General features: G+C 39.3%; 1 protein-coding gene across 4 annotated transcripts in view; it reads left to right on the forward strand.

The window, feature by feature from the left end:
- The first annotated feature begins 2,018 nt into the window (after window positions 1-2,018).
- LOC113008869 (contactin-associated protein-like 4) overlaps window positions 2,019-23,066 on the forward strand; it is a 113,857-nt gene continuing 92,809 nt past the window's right edge. The window contains exons 1-2 of one of the 4 annotated variants that reach the window (XM_080291438.1): window positions 2,019-2,293; window positions 2,884-4,394. In XM_080291438.1, coding sequence (XP_080147564.1) covers window positions 4,313-4,394 — 82 coding nt within the window. In that variant the 5' untranslated portion in view covers window positions 2,019-2,293; window positions 2,884-4,312. Of the gene's footprint in view, window positions 2,294-2,518; window positions 4,395-15,946; window positions 16,061-23,066 lie in introns of those variants that run through there. The other 3 variants (XM_080291440.1, XM_026146730.2, XM_080291439.1) reach the window with 3 other exon arrangements.

Genomic DNA, 23,066 nt, shown 5'->3' on the forward strand with positions numbered 1-23,066 from the left:
TCTGGCTGCTGAGGACACTCTCCATACTTTTCTGTGGTTTCTGATGAAAAGTAAGAAAGTCAAACTTCTTTCGTTGCCTGGTCTTTTCATGCTCTGACTCTCTTCTACACCCATCCCCTTCAAATAGTCGTGGCAGATCACCGACCCTTCCTGAGCATGGTTCTGCCGTAGATGTCTTCCTGTTAAAAGAGAGTTTTTCATCCCCATTTGTTGCCAGAGTGCTTGTTCATAGGTCATCTAATGTCAGGGTTTTTAACTTACAATATAAATCACCTTGAGATGATTCTTGCTGTGATTAAATAAATGGAAGTGACTGAACCCTATCCCAGCTCGTCCTAAGACAGCTGGGATAGGCTCCAGCCCACCCATGACCCTGAATTGGATCAGCGGAAGAGAACGGATGGATGGATGAAGTGAACTAAATTGAGTCAATAGCTATATTTAAAGAAAAACCTTCACAGCAAACAAACTGCAGCATCAGCATGCATCCACTGTTTGATGCCCAAAATATCATCCAGGAGGCCCGCCCTCCCCCACTTCCACACACACACCCATGTGTTCCATCTAAAATGCAAACAAAACCTAGAGCCATGTCTATTATTTGCATTTTGTTTGAAGGTGTCCAATGACATTCAAGGCTAAACTATTACTGCACCCACCAGTGACCTTCATGAGGAACAGCAGAAGCTCCACTGCACAACTTTTCACAACTGTGAAGGTCAGCAGTAAATACTGGACATATTTGTGGACCTTTACAATGAGTTTGTACAAGACTTCATGCTACCTTGGGGATTAAATGTAGGTTTGATTGATTATTATTTTGAAATTCAAACTCTTACTCATTGAATATATACTGAAAAAGTACATGCATAATTACCAAGTGTATTGGTACTGTGCCAGAGAATCGAGTTGGCATTTCACCTCTCTCCAGCACATCAAAATGACTGATGATGTGTGTCAGGCTAGAATAATCATTAAATTAAATATGTACTGAGTTAGAGAGCATCTAAAAGGTGTCTGTTTGGCTCAAGTGCTTCACAGCCATGAATGTCTCTGGGTCAAAGCCAGCCTTCACTCTTTGGTGTCCTTCAATTTTTTCCTCTTTTCAACTCAGCCTCATTTTCATATTTAGCCAGAACAGACCTGAGGAAAAATATATTACACAGTACTTCCCCAGGAAACCCAAGGATGACAACATATCCTCTACCAGATTTTATTTGGAATAGTTTGTACTTTCTCAGGTTACCATGAACCTTTAGTGGAGTTGTGTACTTGTAACATTGACCTCTTATTGAGAGAAGGAACATATTCATTCTATTTTTAGTGCAGTTTTGGGCTTATAAAAACAAATTTCAATCATTTCTAAAAGATGAATGTTTGCGTGCTTGTAACATTCTCAAAGTATTTCTTGGTTACTGGACTCGATACACACAAAAACACTTGAAATACTTGTGTATTAAATTTCCACGAATATTCGAGATGCTTGTATTTTCTCTGTGGAGATTTTATTTGTTGCTGTAGTAGACTGAGTCGGAGTGCCTGAGTGACCTACTGTAAACTCCCCAGATTGTTGTGAAAAAACAAAACAAAAAAACAAAAATGTAGTGATGTACTGACTATCTGTGCACAAAGTGCATTATTCAGATATGGCTGTGAAGGCCCAGGGCCCCTCTTTGTTGCTTTTAATTATACAAAACCTCGTTGTATAAACTGATTTGCATAAAAGGAACATCAAAAAACGAGACAAAAATGATGCAGTGATGTGTAACATTACAGAAAAGCTATTGAAGTGACCCTATTAATAAAACTGCTGCTTAAGCTTTGATGCAGGGACAATTTTGAAGAACCTTAAGTTTAAAAAAAAAAAGTGCTTTGCTCATTGTAACTTTAGTTGGCTGTTAGACCTCCATGATGCAGAATGATAGACATGCAGGATTCGACACTAGAAGGCTGTTCACAGCAAATTCAAAAGTGTTAAATGTTTTGGTGTTAATAGTCTTCTTGCAAGAGTTAATTTTACACTAAGCAGAGTCACATTCTTTTAATGTAACTCTGAGGTGTAAAATGATAGTAGTTAAAATCGAGTGTTAAAAATGAGTGTTTCTCTGTCAAATCTGGAGGTGTTACAATGGAAACATTAACTCTTGACCTCTTAACTCTGAACTCCTACAGGGGCTATGACACCAACAGAGTAAATTCACAGACTCCGCCCCCAGCACGGCTCCAATCGAAGCTGAAGTGAAGCCGTTTCAGAACATTTTGCTCTACATATTTGAGTTGTTTGCCATGCTTGGTAAGTCATTTTTTCAAATATTGTTTCAATTGTTATTAGCTTTTACTTCTGTGGCTCTTTGGAGTTGAGACAAAGCTGTGTGAAAGGCATTAGCCATGTTGCTCGCTGATAGCATAATATTCTGTTTTAGCTAGCTGAAAGGTATTGTTTGCGGGCAAATACCACAGCCTTGAAGAAAGCTTGCATGTGAATTTTCAGTCAACCTTTTGGTCAAATACACCTAAAACAATGTGTAGAATTTGAAATGTTGGTATAATGGTGCTACTTGAAGCCTGAAAACGATCGCCCATAAAAAAAACAAAACAAAACGAGCAAACAGCAGTAGCTGACGTCCTGACTGGGTTCTACGTTAGCATTTAGATCCCTCCAGAGTTTTGTGCCACACGGTTTAGGTAAAAATGAAAAAGGTTGAGGTTTTACATTTAGTTCAGTATTACCTGTTGCCTGTGTCTTTGTCTTTTGGGAAAATACTTTACACAAGTAATGGCTCAAAGAGGATTCCTTTTTTTTTTTTACTGTGCTGCAATTGTTTACTGGATTATTTGTGCCATTAATTAGTGTCAACTAATTTTTATTCAATCTCCGCACAGGATATGCTTGTGAAGATGGAATATGGGGGAGAGCAGAAGTGCGTTGAAGTTCCACAAAGGGATGAATGAAGGACATGCATATTGTATTGAAGAAATAAGTGATGAGAATGCTGTTATTTGCATTTACCATGTCAGACCTTTTGATAAACAAAATTCTAATGAAAGTGAGAACATGTATACTGTTACATCTTTCAGAAGATGTTTTGAAATTGTGGTGCACAGTTCAGAATAAATGTTTTTCAAAAACCATTGCATCTTTTTAGTAAATGTTTATTTCCAAAAGAAATTTCTAGAAGTTCAGAACAGTAAAATTCCCGCTTTTTAGAATGAATTAGAAGATAACTCTTACGTAGTTAAACTAAAATACTCTTTGAGAGTTAATATATAAACTCTTAACACCAAGTGTTAAATTATCAACTCCAGACAGATTTGGTGTTTAACACTAAATCAGAGTTAACGTACCAACTCTCCAAAAAGAGTTAAATTAACACTCTCTGGTGTGGACCCATATAGACACTTTAATAGTGTTGAAATCAAATCCGACAGTGTTAATTTGGACATGCTGGATTTGCTGTGTAGAAGAACGAGTTCACCTTAAATCTGAGTTTTGGATCAGTAGCTTTGGGCGTAATTTTGTGATGTTCACATGTATGCAGCCTGATATAGAATCATGCTAATAATGATTTTTTTTTTTTATAAAGTGGGGTATATTTGATGTCCAGCGTAAAGCAAAGACATTTGAATACATTTTGTTTTTAAAAGAAGAAAGAGTTAGACGATTTTTAAAAAAAATCGTTACAAACACACTAAAATTGACCACAAAGTGATCAAAACTGCAAATTTAAAAAATAGCAGTTTTGTTCGGGTGTCTCAGAGTGAGCTCAAAACTGCCTCATAGTCTCCTTATGAATTATCCTTTCCTTTCCTGCTTCTGTTCAAATAAACGTGACAGTTGTTGCTTTTACGGGGAAAGCTTCCTAAAGAGTTAAACATCAAGTGCGCTCACTGCGCCGTGGTGGTGGCACTAAACCAGTCCTGGGGCTCCCAGAAGGAACTCTTAAGATTCTTTCATCTCAGTGAGGGAGGCAGTGCGTTGGACTCGGACCTGCGACAGTATCGTAAAAAGAAAGAAAGGGAAAAAAAAAAAGGAGCCCTTCCTCCTCACGGCTCCATTCTTTTGCCTCCATCACTTGGCGGAGTACAAGCGGCGTGTGAGCATCCTCTTCCTCCCTCCGCTGGGCACCGGCCTGCCTCTGTACACTGTGACAGCGAGGCTACTCGGTGCGGCGCAGCGCACCGGAGCGCAGCTGGAGGAGAGCAGAGGGGAGAAGCGAACAGGAGAGCAGAAGAAGGGGAGGAGGTGGAGGACGGACGGACTGCTACCCTCAGACAGGCGGGATTATACCCCACAGTATCCCGTCCCTTCAACATGCCTCGAGGGAATAAAAGACTTGCTGGGATTATCGCGCTGATCGCCTCGTTGCTGCTCGGCTCTTGTGGGACAGGTGCAGGTGAGCGGCTCCGCGCGCCTCTGGCACTGTTTAGGAGAGATGTAGAGTGGGGTGTTTTCTTGAAAGTCATCCCTGTGGTTTACTATTCCACCTGGACTCACTCAGCTGTAATGAATGAGAATAATATGTTTGGACGGTTGTAAACACGCCCGCTAATTAACCTGCCAGCTGGCAAAAAAGAAAGAAAAAGTCTTCTTCGTCTTTGTTCTCATATATTCTGCAGATTGTTAATTCACAAAAAACCCTGAAAAGGCTATTATAAATAACTATAATAACTCATAAAACACATTACAGTTTGTTTATTTGGATTTAATTTCTTGATTATTTTTTCGAGTCATTAAGGTACAAATGATTTTAAAATGAAGAAATATTTCGTGTCTGCCCTGCGAAAGCTTTAACTGATCTGACCTGTTTTTCCGGGTTTGGCAAGGAGAAGCTCAGCGCAGTAAATTTAGTGAATTAAACAGTTGACTGGATCTAATCCGACCACCACAAGGGCTTGTTGTTGAAAGGGAGCGCATATCCTCTGGGGATTTACGGCTGTCAAGTTTTAAGAGATAGTGAATTCCAGTTGCCTTCTTATTTTATCATTTTTCAGCATTTGATGTTTTCTCATGAGAAGGAGAGTGGGAGAGACTGTGGGCTCGTCCTGGAGAGGCAGGGAAGCTGTGTAGGATCCTGGAGCTTCTTTAAGGTTCAGAAAAAGATCCTTAAAAAGTGATTTCATGGTGTGAAGAGATTTCTTTAAAAGAAACCACTGAACATGTCTGTATAACAGATATAGAATATTTGTCTGCAACAAGTGTGCTACATCTCCTGTTCACTGCTGCTGTTCAGTCCATGAGTGCATATGAGCTGTTAGTTTTTGATGGGAGGAATTTAGTGAATGGTTTCAGGACCTCCACAGTTGAAGTGGTTCAGTAAGATGTCATGGCCCCCTGCTTCCCACTGTAATTACTGTAGTCTACTTCCATGATACTGTAAATAAGGGCAATCTTGTATGTGACATCTCAGATTAAAAAACAAAACAAAAGGATCAGATGGTTTTGTGCACACAACTGGCCAAAAAAAACAAAAACAAAAAACAATCAGGAGGACGACTGTAAAGATGGGCATCCACAGGCATAGCACTTTCTCAGCTGCATTGATTGTTTGGATAGATAGTGGACGTATTTATATTACTGCCTGAAAATGACCTAAATTTGGATGAAAAGACAGTGTTGGTGCAGACCCACTTTGTTCAGGTTCATGAAGCCTAACAATCGCAAAGCCAGCAATTTCACTTTGCTTCAAATAGTTGATCTACAGAGTAATGTGTATTAGTGGGAGCCTTTATCATCCGTCTAACAATCTGTCGTCTGTCCATATTATGCTTCCTAAGCAATGAGCAGGTGTCAGCTCAGTAAAGAACTGCCATCTCATTCATCATGTTTCCTACAAGGAGGATGGGATGCTTCTGTCCATTCTGTAATAGTCTCTATCTGTCAATATACCCACTTTGTCACACAAGCACGCACACACTGAGCCAATTTCTCTAACGTTTCCAAAATGACAATATAACATACCCACATGACAAACTAAATGAACAGCTGTGTGATGGTGAGGAAGTGAACTGCTGAACTCGTCACTTTCCAGAACAGCTATGAGTCAGTTTATTTCCCAATGTGGACAGACAACATGTTACACAAACTAATTCTTTCTTTGGCGACCCAGTCCTTACCCTAACTAACTCCCAGCTCAAACAAAGACTTCAGCCTTGGACACAACAAGATGTTTCAGGCTGTGTGTACTTAAAGTCAAGGTATCTGTGATGACACGGAAGGTGCTGAGGTAGAGGGTTTTAGATGCCATTTAATGACCAAACAATGAGTTTGATTGAAATCCTCTTTGCTATTTGTGTGTAGCATCAATTTAGGCAGAACAGGTGATCTCAGTGCCAGCACACATAAGCCGGTGGCTGAGCTGCTATTCATCTTTAAATCCAATTAGCATAAGTCATATCAGGCATGGTATTTATGCTGCTTTAGCCTGCATACAGCTGCTGCACATCTGCAAGCTGCTTTGCAACCCACCTCCACCACAGCTGCTTCATTCCACGGTGCTTCTGACCTCATCAGCGTCATTATCTGATGGCTGCTCTGTTCTCTTTGAGCTCGCTTTGCGTGTATGCACAGAGAAGGACAGAGAGGTCCCAGAAAGAGCAAATGTGAACAAATGTAAATTGCTGAAGATGAAAATAAAAATCTTTTGACTGCTGTAGTCCTGACTGAAATAAATTTTTCATCCACTCACTCACGATCACAAGCCTAACCCGAAAGATGGTGATACCTAAAGCGAAATTACAGTACAATACAGAGTCACTTTAAGGTGAGAATAATGCAGACAAATCCAATGATTTTTCATACCTAAGTTGGAAAGTAGGCCAAGAAAAGTGTTTTGTGTCGTGACTGTCAACAGCCACAGTGGAAATTAAAAGTTTTACTTTCTCGCCCAGCGCTCATCCTCTGCTAATCAATTCATGAAGAGGAGAATTTATTTTTAAGGCTCTCTTACCATTAAACGTACATTTCTAATTGGGGGTTTAATGACCATTTAAGAACATTATGCAACTGCTGCTGCTGCTAGTAACAAAACAGAGGTCACCTGCTGGATAAATATGTCATTTTAAACATTTGAGTAAATGACCAAGGCTATTATTTTTTCCCCAGCGAAGACTCTTCACCCCTTAGATCATTAGCATCATCAGCAGCACCACCATTATCATCTGTGAGAAACAATCTGGATCTCCTTCCTCCCACACACACCCTCACTGTTTGCTTTGTTTCATTTCACAATACAGGTAGACACATTTCTTTTTGCATTTTTCTCAAACTTGAAAGAAACCACAAATTTTCTTTATCTTCTTTTTGATTATTGCACCGACAGGGGCACCAAGGTAGCACAGGATGCGTTTCATCTCTCAGATGGCTGAGGGTAGATGTTTGATTATTTAAATAGCCGAGGCTGGGACGACAATGACTTTAAGGTGTTGTTATTTTCTAAGAGTGCTGGAAATTCATCTCCACCAGTCACAGCCAGACAGAGAATAAAAAAATGTGCTGGGGGAGAAGTTGATTTAAATTTGTGGCTGGCTCCCCGCTTCATATGGGAACAGCCCTGTCTCATCAGAATTTATTACTTTTCAATGAGCTGGTGGTTTGCACAGAGTGATCTAAAACCACGGAATAAAATCAATTTGATGCGAATGTGTCTCTGCAAACCATCCCTGTCCTTTATGCTTCATGAGGTTTAGAGAGCCAGTATGTGGCAAAAGAGCAAAGTAGTTAAGTATAAATTGCCCTTATTTTTATGTCATGTATTTAGCAGATGTGGAGTCATGAAGAGGTTCTGATTAAACCAAGGTTGCACAAAGGTGGCAGTACCTGGTGGTGTGAGCCTGGAGCTGTCAGTCATGAATCTAGATTTATTAATCCAGGGACAAGTAGTTAAGCCATAAAAGTGACAGAGAACTGCAGTCCATCCATCTGCCTTTGTAACCTCTGGGATTTTGTATTTGCCCAAGGCCAGCTCCCCAGCGGACGTCTGCCTGCCTAAAAACAGACCCATTCATCAAATGGGCCTGTCATTATATCAGATGACTTGTTATCGGTTCAAGAATTGGCCACATTCTGCTGAGGTCACTACTCACTGTCACTCTCTGGAGCAGCAGGAAAGCAGAAACTGTAGTCATCAGCTATTAGCAAAACCACACGGTGATTACCATCACTCTCTACAAGAAAATCTGCAGAAAAAGCTGCTAAATGGAAGATGTGATGAGATTCTTAACTGCTGTTTCAAATGAGTGTAGTCTGAACCTTTTGATCAAACATATTTTTGAAATTAAACAATAATAAATAATTAATTAAACATCCTTTTTTTTTTACTCCAGTTTTTTTTTCCTTACAGTCCTTCTTTTATATTGCAGCACTGACCAGGAAGTTTCAACCATGGTTGCTGGAAATAAACCTACCAAAAACTTATGTTTTCTGCTTTGTTGCTAAACAAAGATTTCAAGCCTACATTACATTTTAGCCACCTGGGGGCAGTGCAACCCTCATAGACTGTATATAAAAGATGGCTTTACCATCAAAGTCTGAAAACTGAAGCCACTGCAAAAGCACCTTAAAGCTGCACTCTGTCCAGCATATTATACTAATAATAATGACACTAATGATAATTTGTTATATTAAAAACAAAATAAACTAAGTAAAAAATAGCAATACAAATAGTAATACATAGAAATAATATCAATAATATATTACACAATATGTTATTGTACAATATATTATTGATATTATATATCTGGTAGATAATTCTCTGTGTTTTATTGTATCATAGAAAGTCACAGCGTGTGCTATAAAGATTCCCTGTATCTGTCCTTGGAGTGGAGTTAATCAGTCTGTTACAGATGCTTCTCTGCTGCCCACCCACTAAGTGTTGTGCAGGGTGGTCAGGATAATCCATGATAACAATTTTCTGACTGCTTCTTCATAGAAGACTCTGGGAGAACAGCCTTAATATTGCTTGTCTATCAGCTCAGAAGGACCATAATAAAGATCAAGTTGGTTGCAACCAAGCCCATAAACTCATCAGGTGTTTTGTTAGTGACAAGAAAGGCCCCAAAGTATTCTTGCCTTGCTGTTGACAAGTCGCTACTATATTAGCACGCCGTGTACCTTGATTTGTCAGTCAGATCCACCACTCTGCTACATCCCTCACTTACATACAAAAAACTATGAAAGTTACTGTTATTGTGTTCTTGTCTGTTCTACACATGAACTTCATGTAATGCGAGTAGTTTTAATGACATAAAGACTTTCCCTGTGTCACCTCACCAGCTGAGCCACCCATTAACACTGACACTGAAGTATGATTAGGTTCCTTCAGTTATCAGGTAGCTCAAGAGGCACAGAAACTGTGCAAAAATATTGGGATGTGCTCTGCTGTTCTCGGGTAATATAAATCAAAGGTAAACATGTTAGGATTTAAACGGTGGCTAATTGTCAAAAAACAATTCGTGATTAACAGATTTGTTGACCTGGAACTTCCCAGAGAGAGCATGAACATGTATTTGGCCACTTTCAAAACGTAAACAAAATTTCTCTGGCTCGTACCTCAGCTTTGCCATCCTGAGGAAGCAGTTTTAACCATTTAATGCCTAATGAAGTGAACTGCAGGGTTTTTCTGCTTTGTTTGGCTGAAACACTTGTTAGTGACAAGCTAAGAAACCAAAACAGTGACTTAAAAGGTGCTAAAATATTCCTTAGAGCTGAAGGAAACAGCTTTACATAACTCCCTGTGGGTTTTGTCAGCATACGCAACACCTTTGACATAATCATCTAAGCCATTGCCATCTTAACAATATCGATTATTGCAGTGAGTAATGCAAGAGTTGCATCAATATTTTAGTGGAATTAATGTTTATGTGCTTGCTTTGAGCCCAAGATCTTCCCTACTGCCCTGCACAGTTTTAAGGTTTTCCAACTGCTTTTGACAATCTCATGTGGAGAATAATGTGTTCTTCCATTCAAATTAAATACATGATATGGCTACAAAGTCATTTATTATTAAAGGAAGGGTCATACGAGCTGATCCTTAGAAGAATACGCTGTATTTCTGTTAACGTAATGGAGGAGAAGCTGAGGAGATCAGCATATGGTGGTGGAAGGCACAAGAAATCAACAAGAAAGTGGAGGAGTTTGGTTCACTGCCCTGCATGGACATTCGTTGCCTGCGCCCTTCGTCTTTAATCCATTCAGTGACACTCCCAGGTCCTTCTCTCATTTCATCCATCAGTGGGTTTTCTTTGTGTGTGTATGTGTGTGTGTGTATTCGGATTCATTTGTCTCTCCTCATCTCACCTTCACACAGCTGCTGCTCTGTGGTGCACAACAACACAAGTCCCAGCAATGAAGTCCTGTTCAGTCCTGCATCACAATCTCTCTCTGTATGGTATTACTGTAACAAAGGCTGGGGGTGGAGTAGCAGGGTGGTAGGTGAATAGTAACCTACTTAACTGCTTGTATTATTGTATAAATCCACTTTGAACTGCCTTGAGAAAAACAAACTGAATTTTTTGGTGAAAAACAAAAAACAAAAATTTGACTGTTAATCATGTTACCCTGTGTGCAGTATCGCATGTATCGCATTCTCCTTTGTTCCTCTCTCAACCAGTTAAATAGGAAATCATCGTCACATTGAACCTAATCATAGTCGGTGACCTTCTCTGTTTTCAGTTTAATGAATATGTAAGAACCTCTTAAAATATGCTGAATACCCCAACCGGCTGCGGTAGATGGCTGCTGCTCCCTCCTGGAAGTTTTCTTCCTGTTAAAAGGCAGTTTTTCCTTCCCACTGTTGCCAAGTGCTTGGTCACAGGGACATCATCTAATTGTTGGGGTTTTCTCTGTATTATTGTGGGGTCTTCCTTTACAATAGAAAGCACCTCAAGGTGCCTGTTGTTGTAATTAGAATTATTTAGAATTATTTAGATTTAGATTAGAATGATTAGAAACTGAATTGAATTGAACTGGACTGAGTCATCAACTGAAATGATTCCTTTGTTGTTCTCAGTAGTGCCTTTTTTGTTGAGTGTGTTTGCTTTGCTTTGTAGTAGTGTTTACTCATAGTTACAGTAATGTGTGTTTTTATTAGCATGTTCTGTTCTGTTAAGTTTTGTTAAAACTGATGGAAGGCTGATGGAAGGTGAAAACCACAAAGAGAAAAAAAGATTGTGAAAGGAACCCTCAATGTCACTTTGTATGAGAAGCAATATTGTCATTGTGGGCTATTATTTATCAGACAGGCCTTGAGAAACAGAAAGGTTTTTCAGTTGCAGGATGTCATCCAAGGAAAATCTGCTTCTCACAGATCAATATATACAATAAAATATAAGTCAAAGGCATGTCGATACAACATTTTAGTGTGAAACATTACAATAAAACGTTATTTAGAAATGATTGCCTGTCACACAAATTATTGTGCCTGAATATAAAAGAATTCACCCCTCGCTTCTGGAAGTTCACATTTTATATGTGATTTAACACCTTTTTTTTTTTCTTCTTCTTTAGGCTCCTCATATTTGGGGTCACCACAGCAGCCCATCTACCTCCATTTTGCTATATCCTTAGCAGCCTCCTCTTTCATACCAACCTGTCACTACACTAGACTCCATGACATTCGTGAATTTATTTCCACATTTTTTCCTCATGTCGGGCAGCTACCCATCCAACATCCTTTCTATTCATCTTTCAACGCATATACACCTAACCTTGCCTCTCTAACTGTGTCTCCAAACCACTCAATCTCAGCTGTCCCACTGATGTACTCTTTTCTAATCTTGTCCGTCCAATGAAAATCTCAACATCTCCAGCTCTGCCTCCTGTTATTCTTTAGTGCCACTGTCCTGAAGCCATACATTATAGCAGGTATCACAACAGACTTGTAAACCTTCTCTTTCACTCTATCCTTCTGTCACGAATCACCCGTAGCACTTTAGCACTTCCACCCACTCCTGCACTCTCTTCTCCACCTCTCTTGTCAATCAATCAATCAATCAATCAATCAATCAATCAATCAATCAATCAATCAATCAATCAATCAATCAAGGCTTTATTGGATAGGTGGAGAAGAGAGTGCAGGAGTGGGTGGAAGTGCTAAAGTGCTACGGGTGATTCGTGACAGAAGGATAGAGTGAAAGAGAAGGTTTACAAGTCTGTTGTGATACCTGCTATAATACCATCAGCCCTTTTGCACATCTTTCTTTAACACCATACCTACCCAACACATCCTCATCTACGCCTGTTCCCTTCACCTACATGTCCATTTAAATCTTCTCCAATTCCTCTAATTTTTCTGAACGTCCAACCTGTGGGGCATGCATACTAACAACATTCAATATCAGCACTTTGATTCCCAGCTTCAAGCTCATGATCTTTTCTGTTGATCTATTCATGATCTATTCTATTTCAGTTCCTTTCTATACCATGGTAAGATGCACCACTGATGCTCCTGGCTTTGGTTCCCTCCCATCTGATCTCCTGCACACACAATATACAGGGTGGGCCATTTATATGGATACACCGTAATAACATGGGAATGGTTGGTGATATTAAAGTCCTGTTTGTGGCACATTAGTATATGTGAGGGGGCAAACTCCTCAAGATGGGTGGTGACCATGGTGGCCATTTAGAAGTCGGCCATCTTGGATGCAACTTTTGTTTTTTCAATAGGAAGAGGGCCATGTGACACATCAAACTTATTGGTAATGTCATAAGAAAAACAATGGTGTGCTTGGTTTCAACGTAACTTTATTCTTTCATGAGTTATTTACAAGTTTCTGACCACTTATAAAATGTGTTCAATGTGCTGCCCATTGTGTTGGATTGTCAATACAACCCTCTTCTCCCACTCTTCACACACTGATAGCAACACCGCAGGAGAAATGCCAGCACAGCCATCCAGTATCCGTAGTTTCAGGTGCCGCACATCTCGTATCTTCACACCATAGACGATTGCCTTCAGATGACCCCAAAGATAAAAGTCTAAGGGGGTCAGATTGGGAGACCTTGGGGGCCATTCAACTGGCCCACGACGACCAATCCACTTTCCAGGAAACTGTTCATCTAGGAATGCTCGGACCTGGCACCCATAATGTGGTGGTGCACCATCTTGCTGGAAAAACTCAGGGAACGTGCCAGCTTCAGTGCATAAAGAGGGAAACACATCATCATGTAGCAATTTTTAAATATCCAGTGGCCTTGAGGTTTCCATTGATGAAGAATGGACCCACTATCGATGTACCCCATATACCACACCAAACCATCACTTTTGTTGTTCCAACAGTCTTGGAGGGATCCATCCACTGTGGGTTAGTGTCAGACCAATAGCGGTGGTTTTGTTTGTTAACTTCACCATTCACATAAAAGTTTGCCTCATCACTGAACAAAATCTTCTGCATGAACTGAGGGTCCTGTTCCAATTTTTGTTTTGCCCATTCTGCAAATTCTGGGTCATCCTCGTTGAGATGCTGCAGTAGCTGGAGTTTGTAACGGTGCCATTTGTGAGTAGCTAAGGGACCGAAGGGATGTTCGACTAATGCCACTCTCCACTGACATGTGGCGAGTGCTACGCTGTGGGCTCTTGCTGAATGAAGCTGGGACAGCCACTGATGTTTCTTCATTAGTGACAGTTTTCTTGCGTCCACATTTTGGCAAATCCAACACTGAACCAGTTTCACGAAACTTAGCAAGCAGTTTGCTAACTGTAGCATGGGAGATGGGTGGTCTCGTAGGGTGTCTTGCATTGAAATCTGCTGCAATGACCCGGTTACTGCGTTCACCAGATATCAACACAATTTCGATCCGCTCCTCACGTGTTAACCTCTTCAACATGTCAATGGCTGTAAACAAAGAGAAACTTGTAAATAACGCATGTGTGATGGCATGCCACACATGGTAAGCTCCACACCTCACCACCCGTTGATTCACTTTAGTTTAATTTACAGTCACTACTTTAAAATATTCTATTTATTGTTCAATATCGTTTCTTTATTAAATGTATTCATTTTTCCATCACACCTTCCAATGTTTATATGGCGTGCACACATATTAACCTTGCAAGGTCAAAGTTCTGTTTTATGTTATATTAATATATCTTTCTTTGTTTGAGTTACCTGGGGGTTGGTGTCTCCTCCTGTCTGGCAAAAGGTGTGGCAAAGGGCTGGGAGACCTGAAGTACTACTGACAGCCTAATTGGATTGCACCACATGCTTCATTGCCTGGGGAGTGTTTCATGTTTGTTTAAATGTTTTGTATTAGTTGGTTATATGGCAGCCATCTTGTTTTCCCCCGTGTGTGTCATTTGGTTTAGCTAAACCAGTATTTAAGTTCCCCTGTGTGTCATTTCAGGAGGTCAGTTTGTCATATGTTTGTTTGAGGTTCTGTTAATTATTATCTTGAGTTTAGTCTATTGAGTTGACCTCTTTTATTGGTCGGCCTGTTTAAGTTTTGGCTTTGTTAAATATATTTTCATATTTTTGGGTCAATAAAACCCGTTTTTTGAATTAAAACCACCTGTGTCCTTTATGCTTTACTGCTTGGTCCCTGACAGCATGGAAGAATAAAGTTACATTGAAACCAAGCACACCATTATTTTTCTTGAGACATTACCAATAAGTTTGATGTGTCACATGGCCCTCTTCCTATTGAAAAACCAAAAGTTGCATCCAAGATGGCCGACTTCTAAATGGCCACCATGGTCACCACCTATCTTGAGGAATTTGCCCCCTCACATATACTAATGTGCCACAAACAGGACTTTAATATCACCAACCATTCCCATGTTATTACGGTGTATCCATATAAACGGCCCACCCTGTATATACCTTTCTCCATTATAACAGACACCTCTGTCACCTTACTAGTAATAAACCGTGCATTTAAAGTCCCTACTCTCACATCAGCAAGCCTGCCTTTCCTTCTTTCTTACTACCTCCTAACACACTTTTCCTTCTCATCTCTTTTATTTTTGTCCAACAGTAGGAGATTTTCCGCTGACACCCTGTTGGCCAACAGCACCAGAGGCGGTCGTTGTTAACCGGGGCCCTTAACGATCCTGCACAGACATTCTTTATTATCTGCATGTTTGACTTGGTAAAGATTTTATGATGAATGCCCTTCTGATGCAACCCTCCCCATTTATCCAGGCTTGGGACTGACACTATGAATACGCTGGCTTGTGGCTCCCTATTGCTGGATTGTGTGTAATTTGACACTGATCAGTAAAAATGACTGGTTGAAGTAGATGAACTTTTTCAGTGAAAAAAAACTTTTCTGTGGTCAAGATATGTACTGTCTCTGGAGGGTAAATGTCCTGCAAGAACTGAGAAAACAGAGGAACATGTCAAGTAGCTCTTAGGCTCCTAGTGTGGACAGTGTTTAGCAGTGCTGCCTTGCACCAAGAAGGTTTGACCACACCAGTTGTGGAGTTTGCATATTCTCCTTGAGTGGAGTTTTGGGAGTAAAAAATATAATCAAATCAAATATGAAGTATACCATCAGTAAATGTCTCTATATTTGCAGTTAATGTCAATGGAGAAGTTCCAACCCAATCGAAGGGACTGTGCTCTCAACAAAATAATAAGTCTTGTACAGCAGTGCTTCCCAACCTTTTGAATCCACGGCACATATTTCACATTAGAAAAATCACACGGCACACCACCAAACAAAACATCACAAAAAAACATAATAATTTTCCCCGTGCACCAGGTATAGCGGAATTGGCTCCGTTTGTCCCCAGTATACCATTTTTGCTTTCTTCTGTCTACTACTCATGCTAGGGCCTTCATCTAGAATTAAATTGATTACTTTTTCTTTTCAAATATTTATCTATTGCTATTACATGCTGCATTGTCTCACTCACAGCACGACTATTATATAAGTTCTTGTTCATCTTCTTCTGTTTTACTGGCAGTTGGCAACCTATTTAATTAGAGCAGGTAGTTGTACTGCCCTCTACTGGAAGAGAATGTAATTGTTCTGCACGCTACGCTGATCGCTTAGAGCAGCGGTCCCCAACACACCGGTCCGTGAGTCGTTTGGTACCGGGCCGCGAGAGTTGAGGCTCAGGTATGAAATTTATGGTTTTCAGGGTTTTTATCGGTTTTCAGCATTCTTTTGTTATCGTTTTTATCGTTAACTGTTTTCCTGGGTCTTTTCACGCGTGTTATGAATAAATCTTCTTTTTTTCGGTACCGGTACTAGTTTTATTTTGTTGTATTTATCCGCGACACCTTAAAGGCCAGTCCATGAAAAATATTGTCGGGCATAAACCAGTCCGTGGCGCAAAAAAGGTTGGGGACTGCTGGCTCAGAGTACTAATCAGATTGAACCAGATTATCTTCCACGGCACACCTGATCATTTCTCGCGGCATAGTGGTTGGGGAACACTGTTGTGCACAGTGTAATCATCTTCTAAGGCCATGACCATATGTTTTTTTAGAAAGCTCTTCAGGTCCACTTTAAATTTCTTTTGTTTTTTTCTTTGTCCAAGTTCCACCATTTTTTTGTGAAATTCAGCTCTGGGTTTTGCAAAATCTTGCCGATAGAGAAATGAACAAACACCACAGCAGACAAACTTGTTTTGAGGCTCCATCTTGGCTCCTCATCTTGGCAGAGGAACAACAGTCATTCTAGCAGATGCCCAGTAATGATGTTCATTCAAGTGACAAAGCCTTCTAGTGGCCATAGGGACTGTAACTCTTGTCCATTGATAACTTCAGAGGGAGTGGTGAATCATTGCCACTGTAGTTTATAAAGGCAATGGTTACTGTCATTAAAATGTTACAAACAATAGTTGTTTTTAGATCTGTATGAGTTGTTGTAATACATCCAAATTGTCTGACAGAATTTGTGAAACTTCAGGTTTAGATAATGTACCTTTAAAAGGAAAAAAAGAAAGAAAAAACAATGCTTTGCAAAAATCTTTAGGACTAACTTCTTACCCAATGCTGAGGATGAATGCTGGAGGCAAAAAGGAAAGGAGGAAGCAGATAATAATTTGTAAGTCTGTTTGTTTGTTTTTAATATCACTTAATATTCTCTCAGGGAGAATGTCTATAAAGACAAGTATGCCATTCAGTGTATTTGTCCCTATTTTGAAATGCAAAAATGATCCATTAATGATATTTGCATCACATAATCCACATATCTCCTTCTGGGTCCATTAGTAAGTGTGATGTAACCAGCAGCAATTCTTCCAATCTACATAAGACTGACATATTTCATAGTGAATGGTCTTAAGTTTTCCTGCTTACTACCAATGTGTTCATTAATTTTTTTTAAATTACTAGTTTCAGCATGTGCTGTAATGTGGTAAGGGTTAAAGCTTACAGATACATGTTTTAATTGTGGCCTTGTTGCAGCACAGTTCCTTTTGATGATATAATTTACTGATTGGGTCTGCCTCCCATGAATCCTCACATCAATGCAGTTAACACAGCAATGCCAAACAGCAGTGATGTTTTCATGCCGTGTCAAAAAAGAGCGGTTAATTATGTTGCATGGGAAGGTGAATTTATGAGTGTTTTATAGCTTAATGTGATTTTGTAACTTTGGAGGGCTTCGATCATGAGTCAGCAGAATTACTGGCCTGGTGTGTTGCTAATAGACAGATGAAGGGCTGGTATGGAGGAACTAACGTTTCTCTCATTGTTAGCAGTCAGCCCTGCAGCACAGCATCTCACTTGAGCTGTCAGACTGTCAGGCTGTGGTCTGCAGCCAAAGAAGACACAGGATTCATATCGTTCTCAGCCAAACTGCATTACCACGCAAACTTTTCCTTTGACTTTCATGGCCACGAAATAGTAATGATTATGGATGACTCAACAGAATAGTCTTATTTCACAACTTCTGCAGGGAAAAGAGAGATAGGAAGACACAACAGGAGAAGTGAGCTTGCTCCAAAAGGGTTTAGGAAAAGATCAATTGTAGCTCAGTTCCGTTCAATGACAGCATAAGTTGTTCTGGTATCAGTTTAGTAGCTGGAGTTTAGCTTAGCAGTTACCTCGACTGTGCCAAAGAACACAGAGAGGACTTAAAGAGGTATGCTTTGGTTTGTCTGGGCAAGTTCATGATTTTGTGGATTATTTGGGGCCATCTTTAGGAATGGCGACATGCTGACCTCTCATATCGCATGTAGTGATTAACTGTGCAGAGACACATATTTAACTGAACCAACTAAAGTCCACTGAATTAAATTTCCAAATGAACTGAATACATAAAATTACAACTAAGTATGATGTACAAAAATGAGTGGGCTCGGTAGTAGGTTGGTTGGCAAACAAGCTTTTGGGCCTCTCTGTGTGGAGTTTGCATCTTCTCCCCATATCTGTGTGGCCTTTCTCCAGGTACTCTGGCCTTCACACTGTCTCAAGAACATCCATGTTAGGTTAACTGGTGATTCTAAACAGGCTGTGAGGAAAGAATGTGATTGTAAATGTGATGCTTTTTCTGTGTCCATGTCACAATACAAGCAAATATTAAATAATCAAAACCTGCAACGAAGAAATAAGAGACACTAATCAATATAAAGACATTAAACCTAGAAGCATAATGAATTCCAATACACATAACAACAGCAACTAAGCACTAGAGCTAAATACTAAGGAAAATACAAAGATACAAAAAATAAAACAAACAAATAGTGAACATGTTCAAGAACTCAAAAGCTCTGGGTCAGACCCAGGACCACGACAGAAAGTATTTAACTTGATCTTTCTTATCTGTCATTTATTAAAATGTTAGATACCACTCAGTATTCAATATCTTGAACTGAAGTGCTTTGGATGCCTAAAACTAACTAGATAGGGAGCTGTACTCTGGATGCAAACACTGGTCTCTGATATTATAGTTGTATGTTTTACATACTTACCATCCACTCCAACCACTGTGTTATCTCTGATATAGTCTATAAATGCCAGACTTCCTTATTATTCACAAGGTAATCCGGCACAAAATAGAAGAAAAAGAATATTTAATTAAAGTGTGCAAAATGATTTGCTAATGTTTTTGACACTCAGTCTACTACTAATTGCACCAATATTTAGTGCAGAAAAAAGCACGTCTTAGTTTTTGCACTTCATATTGAAATGGACTGATTGTGCTTGTGTTTAGAAAGTGGTGCAATTAATCACACCTATTAGCGCTATTCAGGGGTTGCGCTCATACTTAGATTAGTAAATCTGGCAAAAGTACTGCATATAAAGATGCCAATTGTTGAGACACACAGTGAGTAAAAGTTGCCAACACTCAGCTCTCTGGTATTAACATTAGCACATAAACTATGCACTGGGAGCTTCATGGCAAAGGAGCAGGGTCTGTAGGTGTTATGTGTTTGATTTGTGGGTTTGCTGAGAGAAACAGTGTTCTTGAAACAGCCTTATTCCACTTCTTTGTGGAAATTTACTAAGTGACAAAAACATACACTTAAATAATTAACGCTCAGAATTCAGGGACTCAAAATAATAGACTTATTTCAAGCATAGCTTTAGTTTACTTGTAATAGTGTTATATTAGGTTTCCGGTAGTACAGGCTCTATCAGTGTTTGCATTATTATTCCACAATCAAATCCAGTTAGTCCTTCTGTCAGTTTAGTCCTCAGTAAAAGTTCTAAGCAAAACTTGAAGCTGTTTTTTAGTCTAATAAAGTTAGTTAGTGGCTGGGATTTCAAAGCATCTTATATATGATTGCTATATCATGTTATATCATGTTTGCCTGTGTTAATCAGTACTTTTCCCCCCCTCACAGCCACCTTTCAAATGTCACAGCAACTCTGAAGAAAATCAGACTTGCTTATTCAGAAATCTGATGATGTTTTACAGCACTCATGCCCTTTCGGTCATCATCTATATCTTGTTTAGTATCTCTGTCTGCTTTAGACTAAGCTAGACGCAGGTGAAGCAGCATCAGAATGATATGAAATGTGTTAGGTTGCATGGGTTATATGTTGTTTCCATAAATGAACTGAAATGAAAATCTGCAAAGATTCACTGCTTAAAAAACAGCTGAAATCCCCAGTTATTGATGATGACTGTGCACATTTAATGAAATAGAATCAGAATCCAGTCGCTCAGGCTTGAGTCCATGCTCACCCACTGTAGGTTGGCTCGAGCAAGTATCTGCTGAAGCAGGCACACACGAGACAACTGTACTGTTTCCTTGAAGCCTCTGGAGTGTCACATGTGTGCCTTTTGCCACAGTGGATGATGACACGAGGTTATTAGGCCAAGTCTCACTGCCAACTCGTCACATATGGATGCTTGCAGAGGACCCCTGGGTGCTGCATTTAAATGCACTGAGTAAGCATCATTTTAAGCAGCAGGGTTAATGTTGTGCAGCATAGTTTAACTCTAGGGAGTAAAAACTGTAGATTATTTAGCAAGTGAAAACAAACTCAAAATGCTAAGATTCCAAACAGGACACAAACTGCAGTCTTCTGACTGACAGACTTGTGATTTACTGCACATCTATTCTTCCAAACTACCAGTCTCTACTGTTTATGATGGGATTATTGACGTTTGTTGTCCAAGAGTTCATGCTGCCACATGAACAGCACAGTTTTATCCATTTGCTAGATTAGCTTAGATTAGATTAGATTAGATTAGATGAAACTTTATTTATCCCTCGGGTGGGTTTCTCTGGGAAATTCAGCTTTCAGTAGCACAGCACCGACAGAAGTTGCAGAATGTGAGCAGAAATATACCATATATACACATATACACATATATAAATAAAGATACATATATAAATACAGAGTATACAATAGGGATAAATAGAATAAATAGAAATAAGAATATACAAGGGAATTGCACATTTCAACTATTGTGAGTCTATTGCACTGTTGGATATTAACACAAAAATATTGCACAGTGAAAAAGGCACTATAGATTAGTTGTTCCCGCCCTCCTTTGTATCCCTGTTTCCCCTCCCTCTCCCCTCCAGCAAGGAATTAAACATAGCCATGACAGTAGTTGCATGCCTTTCTTTGTACCTTTATATTACTTTATTTTGTTAAAATAACGACCTGCATAAGAAATAAGTTTGTAATATAATGGGTCATTAAATTAGTCTGCTTTGCTAACCTGACTGACTAAGATATTCATTGATTATTTTGCTAGCTATACCTAGGCTAAAACTTTAGTCTGTTAACAAGCTAAAGCTAGCTAGCTACATGTAACTTAGCTACACTACGTAATTGCTGTTCAAAATGAGAAGTTAGAAAAAGCTCTTTAGCATAACTAGCAAAATCCACATCCATAAGGTGGGAAACAACAGCTTTTTCACATTCTTTATTCAGTATTGCAGACACAAATTCTGGTATCTGTTAAGTTATTTACGGATATGTGGGAGAAAAAGGCAGTTGGAGAATGTGGCTTACTTGCAGGGGGGTATAAATATGAAAATCAAACAAGTTGGGATTTATAATAAATCTTTTTTTAAAACATAGATGTTAATATTTGCTTTAGGTGTGACAATGTTGTGCAAAGGTTTGTTGAGATTTGGCTCACTTGTTAAGGAGGACAGATGAACAAGGTTATGTAATATTAGTAAACTAAGGAAAACATCCTGGCATTTTATACTGCACAGCTTATAATCTTATAGTGAGATTATACATTTCCTGAACACCTTGTCATTCCCACTGTCATTTTATACTGCACAGCTTAATTATCTGTTCTTGAATCTTCATTTTTCTGTAGGTGAGAAACATGTTTACTGTTTCCTATGTTATGAAGGGCTTACAAGTCACTGCTGTCCATATGGGATCTGCATCAGTGCATCACGGCTTCAAAGAAAATGCCTGGATGTTTTCCTGTTTTCCGTAGTTGACTAATATTACTTTATTACTTTGTGCAACTGTTTGGTGGTGTAGTATTTTTTTTAAGTATTGCTGTTGTTTTAAAACATGGACTACTGAAAGAAATGACAGTTGTGATTATCCAATTTCTTGCACAGGGCTACCCAAAGTAAAGAATAGATTTCCGACAATAAATTCACCTGAGCTTGAATAGAAATGCACAAACTCTCAAGTACTTGCAGGGAAGAGCGGTTTTAGATGGAAAAGGCTTAGCTGGATATGACAGGCTATTCAAAACTGTCAACAGTCTCTGGTTTATAGTCTCAGGTAATGAAAATCCCTCTGTGCTTGAAATGAAGTACAATAATGTTGACAAAGTAATCTCAGAGGAAGCCTTGTTGTCATGGTTGGGAGACAGGACCAGGCATCTCTGAAGGGATTGTGAATAATTTAGGCCGACTCTTCTTGGTGGTGGAAATCCATTAAAAAATGTTAGATTACACAATAGTCATAGAAATGAGTGAACATTTGTAATGATCTAATAGTCAGGTGTTCTGGGGAAACGGCTTCCCTGTGAATAAATGACATATTAGTCACAGCCTCTGTCTTATAAGTACTTCAGTCATGAGGAGAACAGCAGCCCTCAGTTCTTGACTAAAGGGTTCTTCAGCATGACATATTCTGACAGACAGAAATATCGAGTCTGGGTCCTCCACCGAAGGGTAATCCTGTTCACTAATGTGTTCTTGCACTTCAAAAAAACAACAGCTGTGAAGTAGCATTGGCAGATATACGCTACAGCAATTTAAACACAGGGAGCCACAACATTAAAATCACTTCACTGGTATTGTTTATATTTCTGACATATTTTAAAATTTGTCCTGGACCACTGAATCATGGAAAGAGGATCTCTGGTTTCTTTTGGCATCTTGCCTTTGGCAGTGAATCCTTTGGGTCTTAAAGGTTATCAGTTTAGAAGCCCAAGCATTTTGTGGCTGATTTGTTGCTAGAACTCGCTAGACGCACTTGTAGTGTACGTACATCAGACAAAATGTCATGGATACCGCTTATAACTGATGATGAGAAACAGCATTTATGATGCTGTTCGTCGTAAATGTATACGATCAATTACAAATAAAAGTATGTGTTAAATATGTTGCAATAACAAGACTTTTTTCTGATATGGTTATATCTAGTATTTCTACTGAATACCTGTTGGCATTAGTGCTGAATTTTTTTAATAAATTTACATCACTAAGGTTCAGTACGCCAGCATTTGA

Source organism: Astatotilapia calliptera, chromosome 17 (genome assembly GCF_964374335.1).
Source record: "Astatotilapia calliptera chromosome 17, fAstCal68.1, whole genome shotgun sequence".
NCBI classification, from domain to species: domain Eukaryota; kingdom Metazoa; phylum Chordata; class Actinopteri; order Cichliformes; family Cichlidae; genus Astatotilapia; species Astatotilapia calliptera.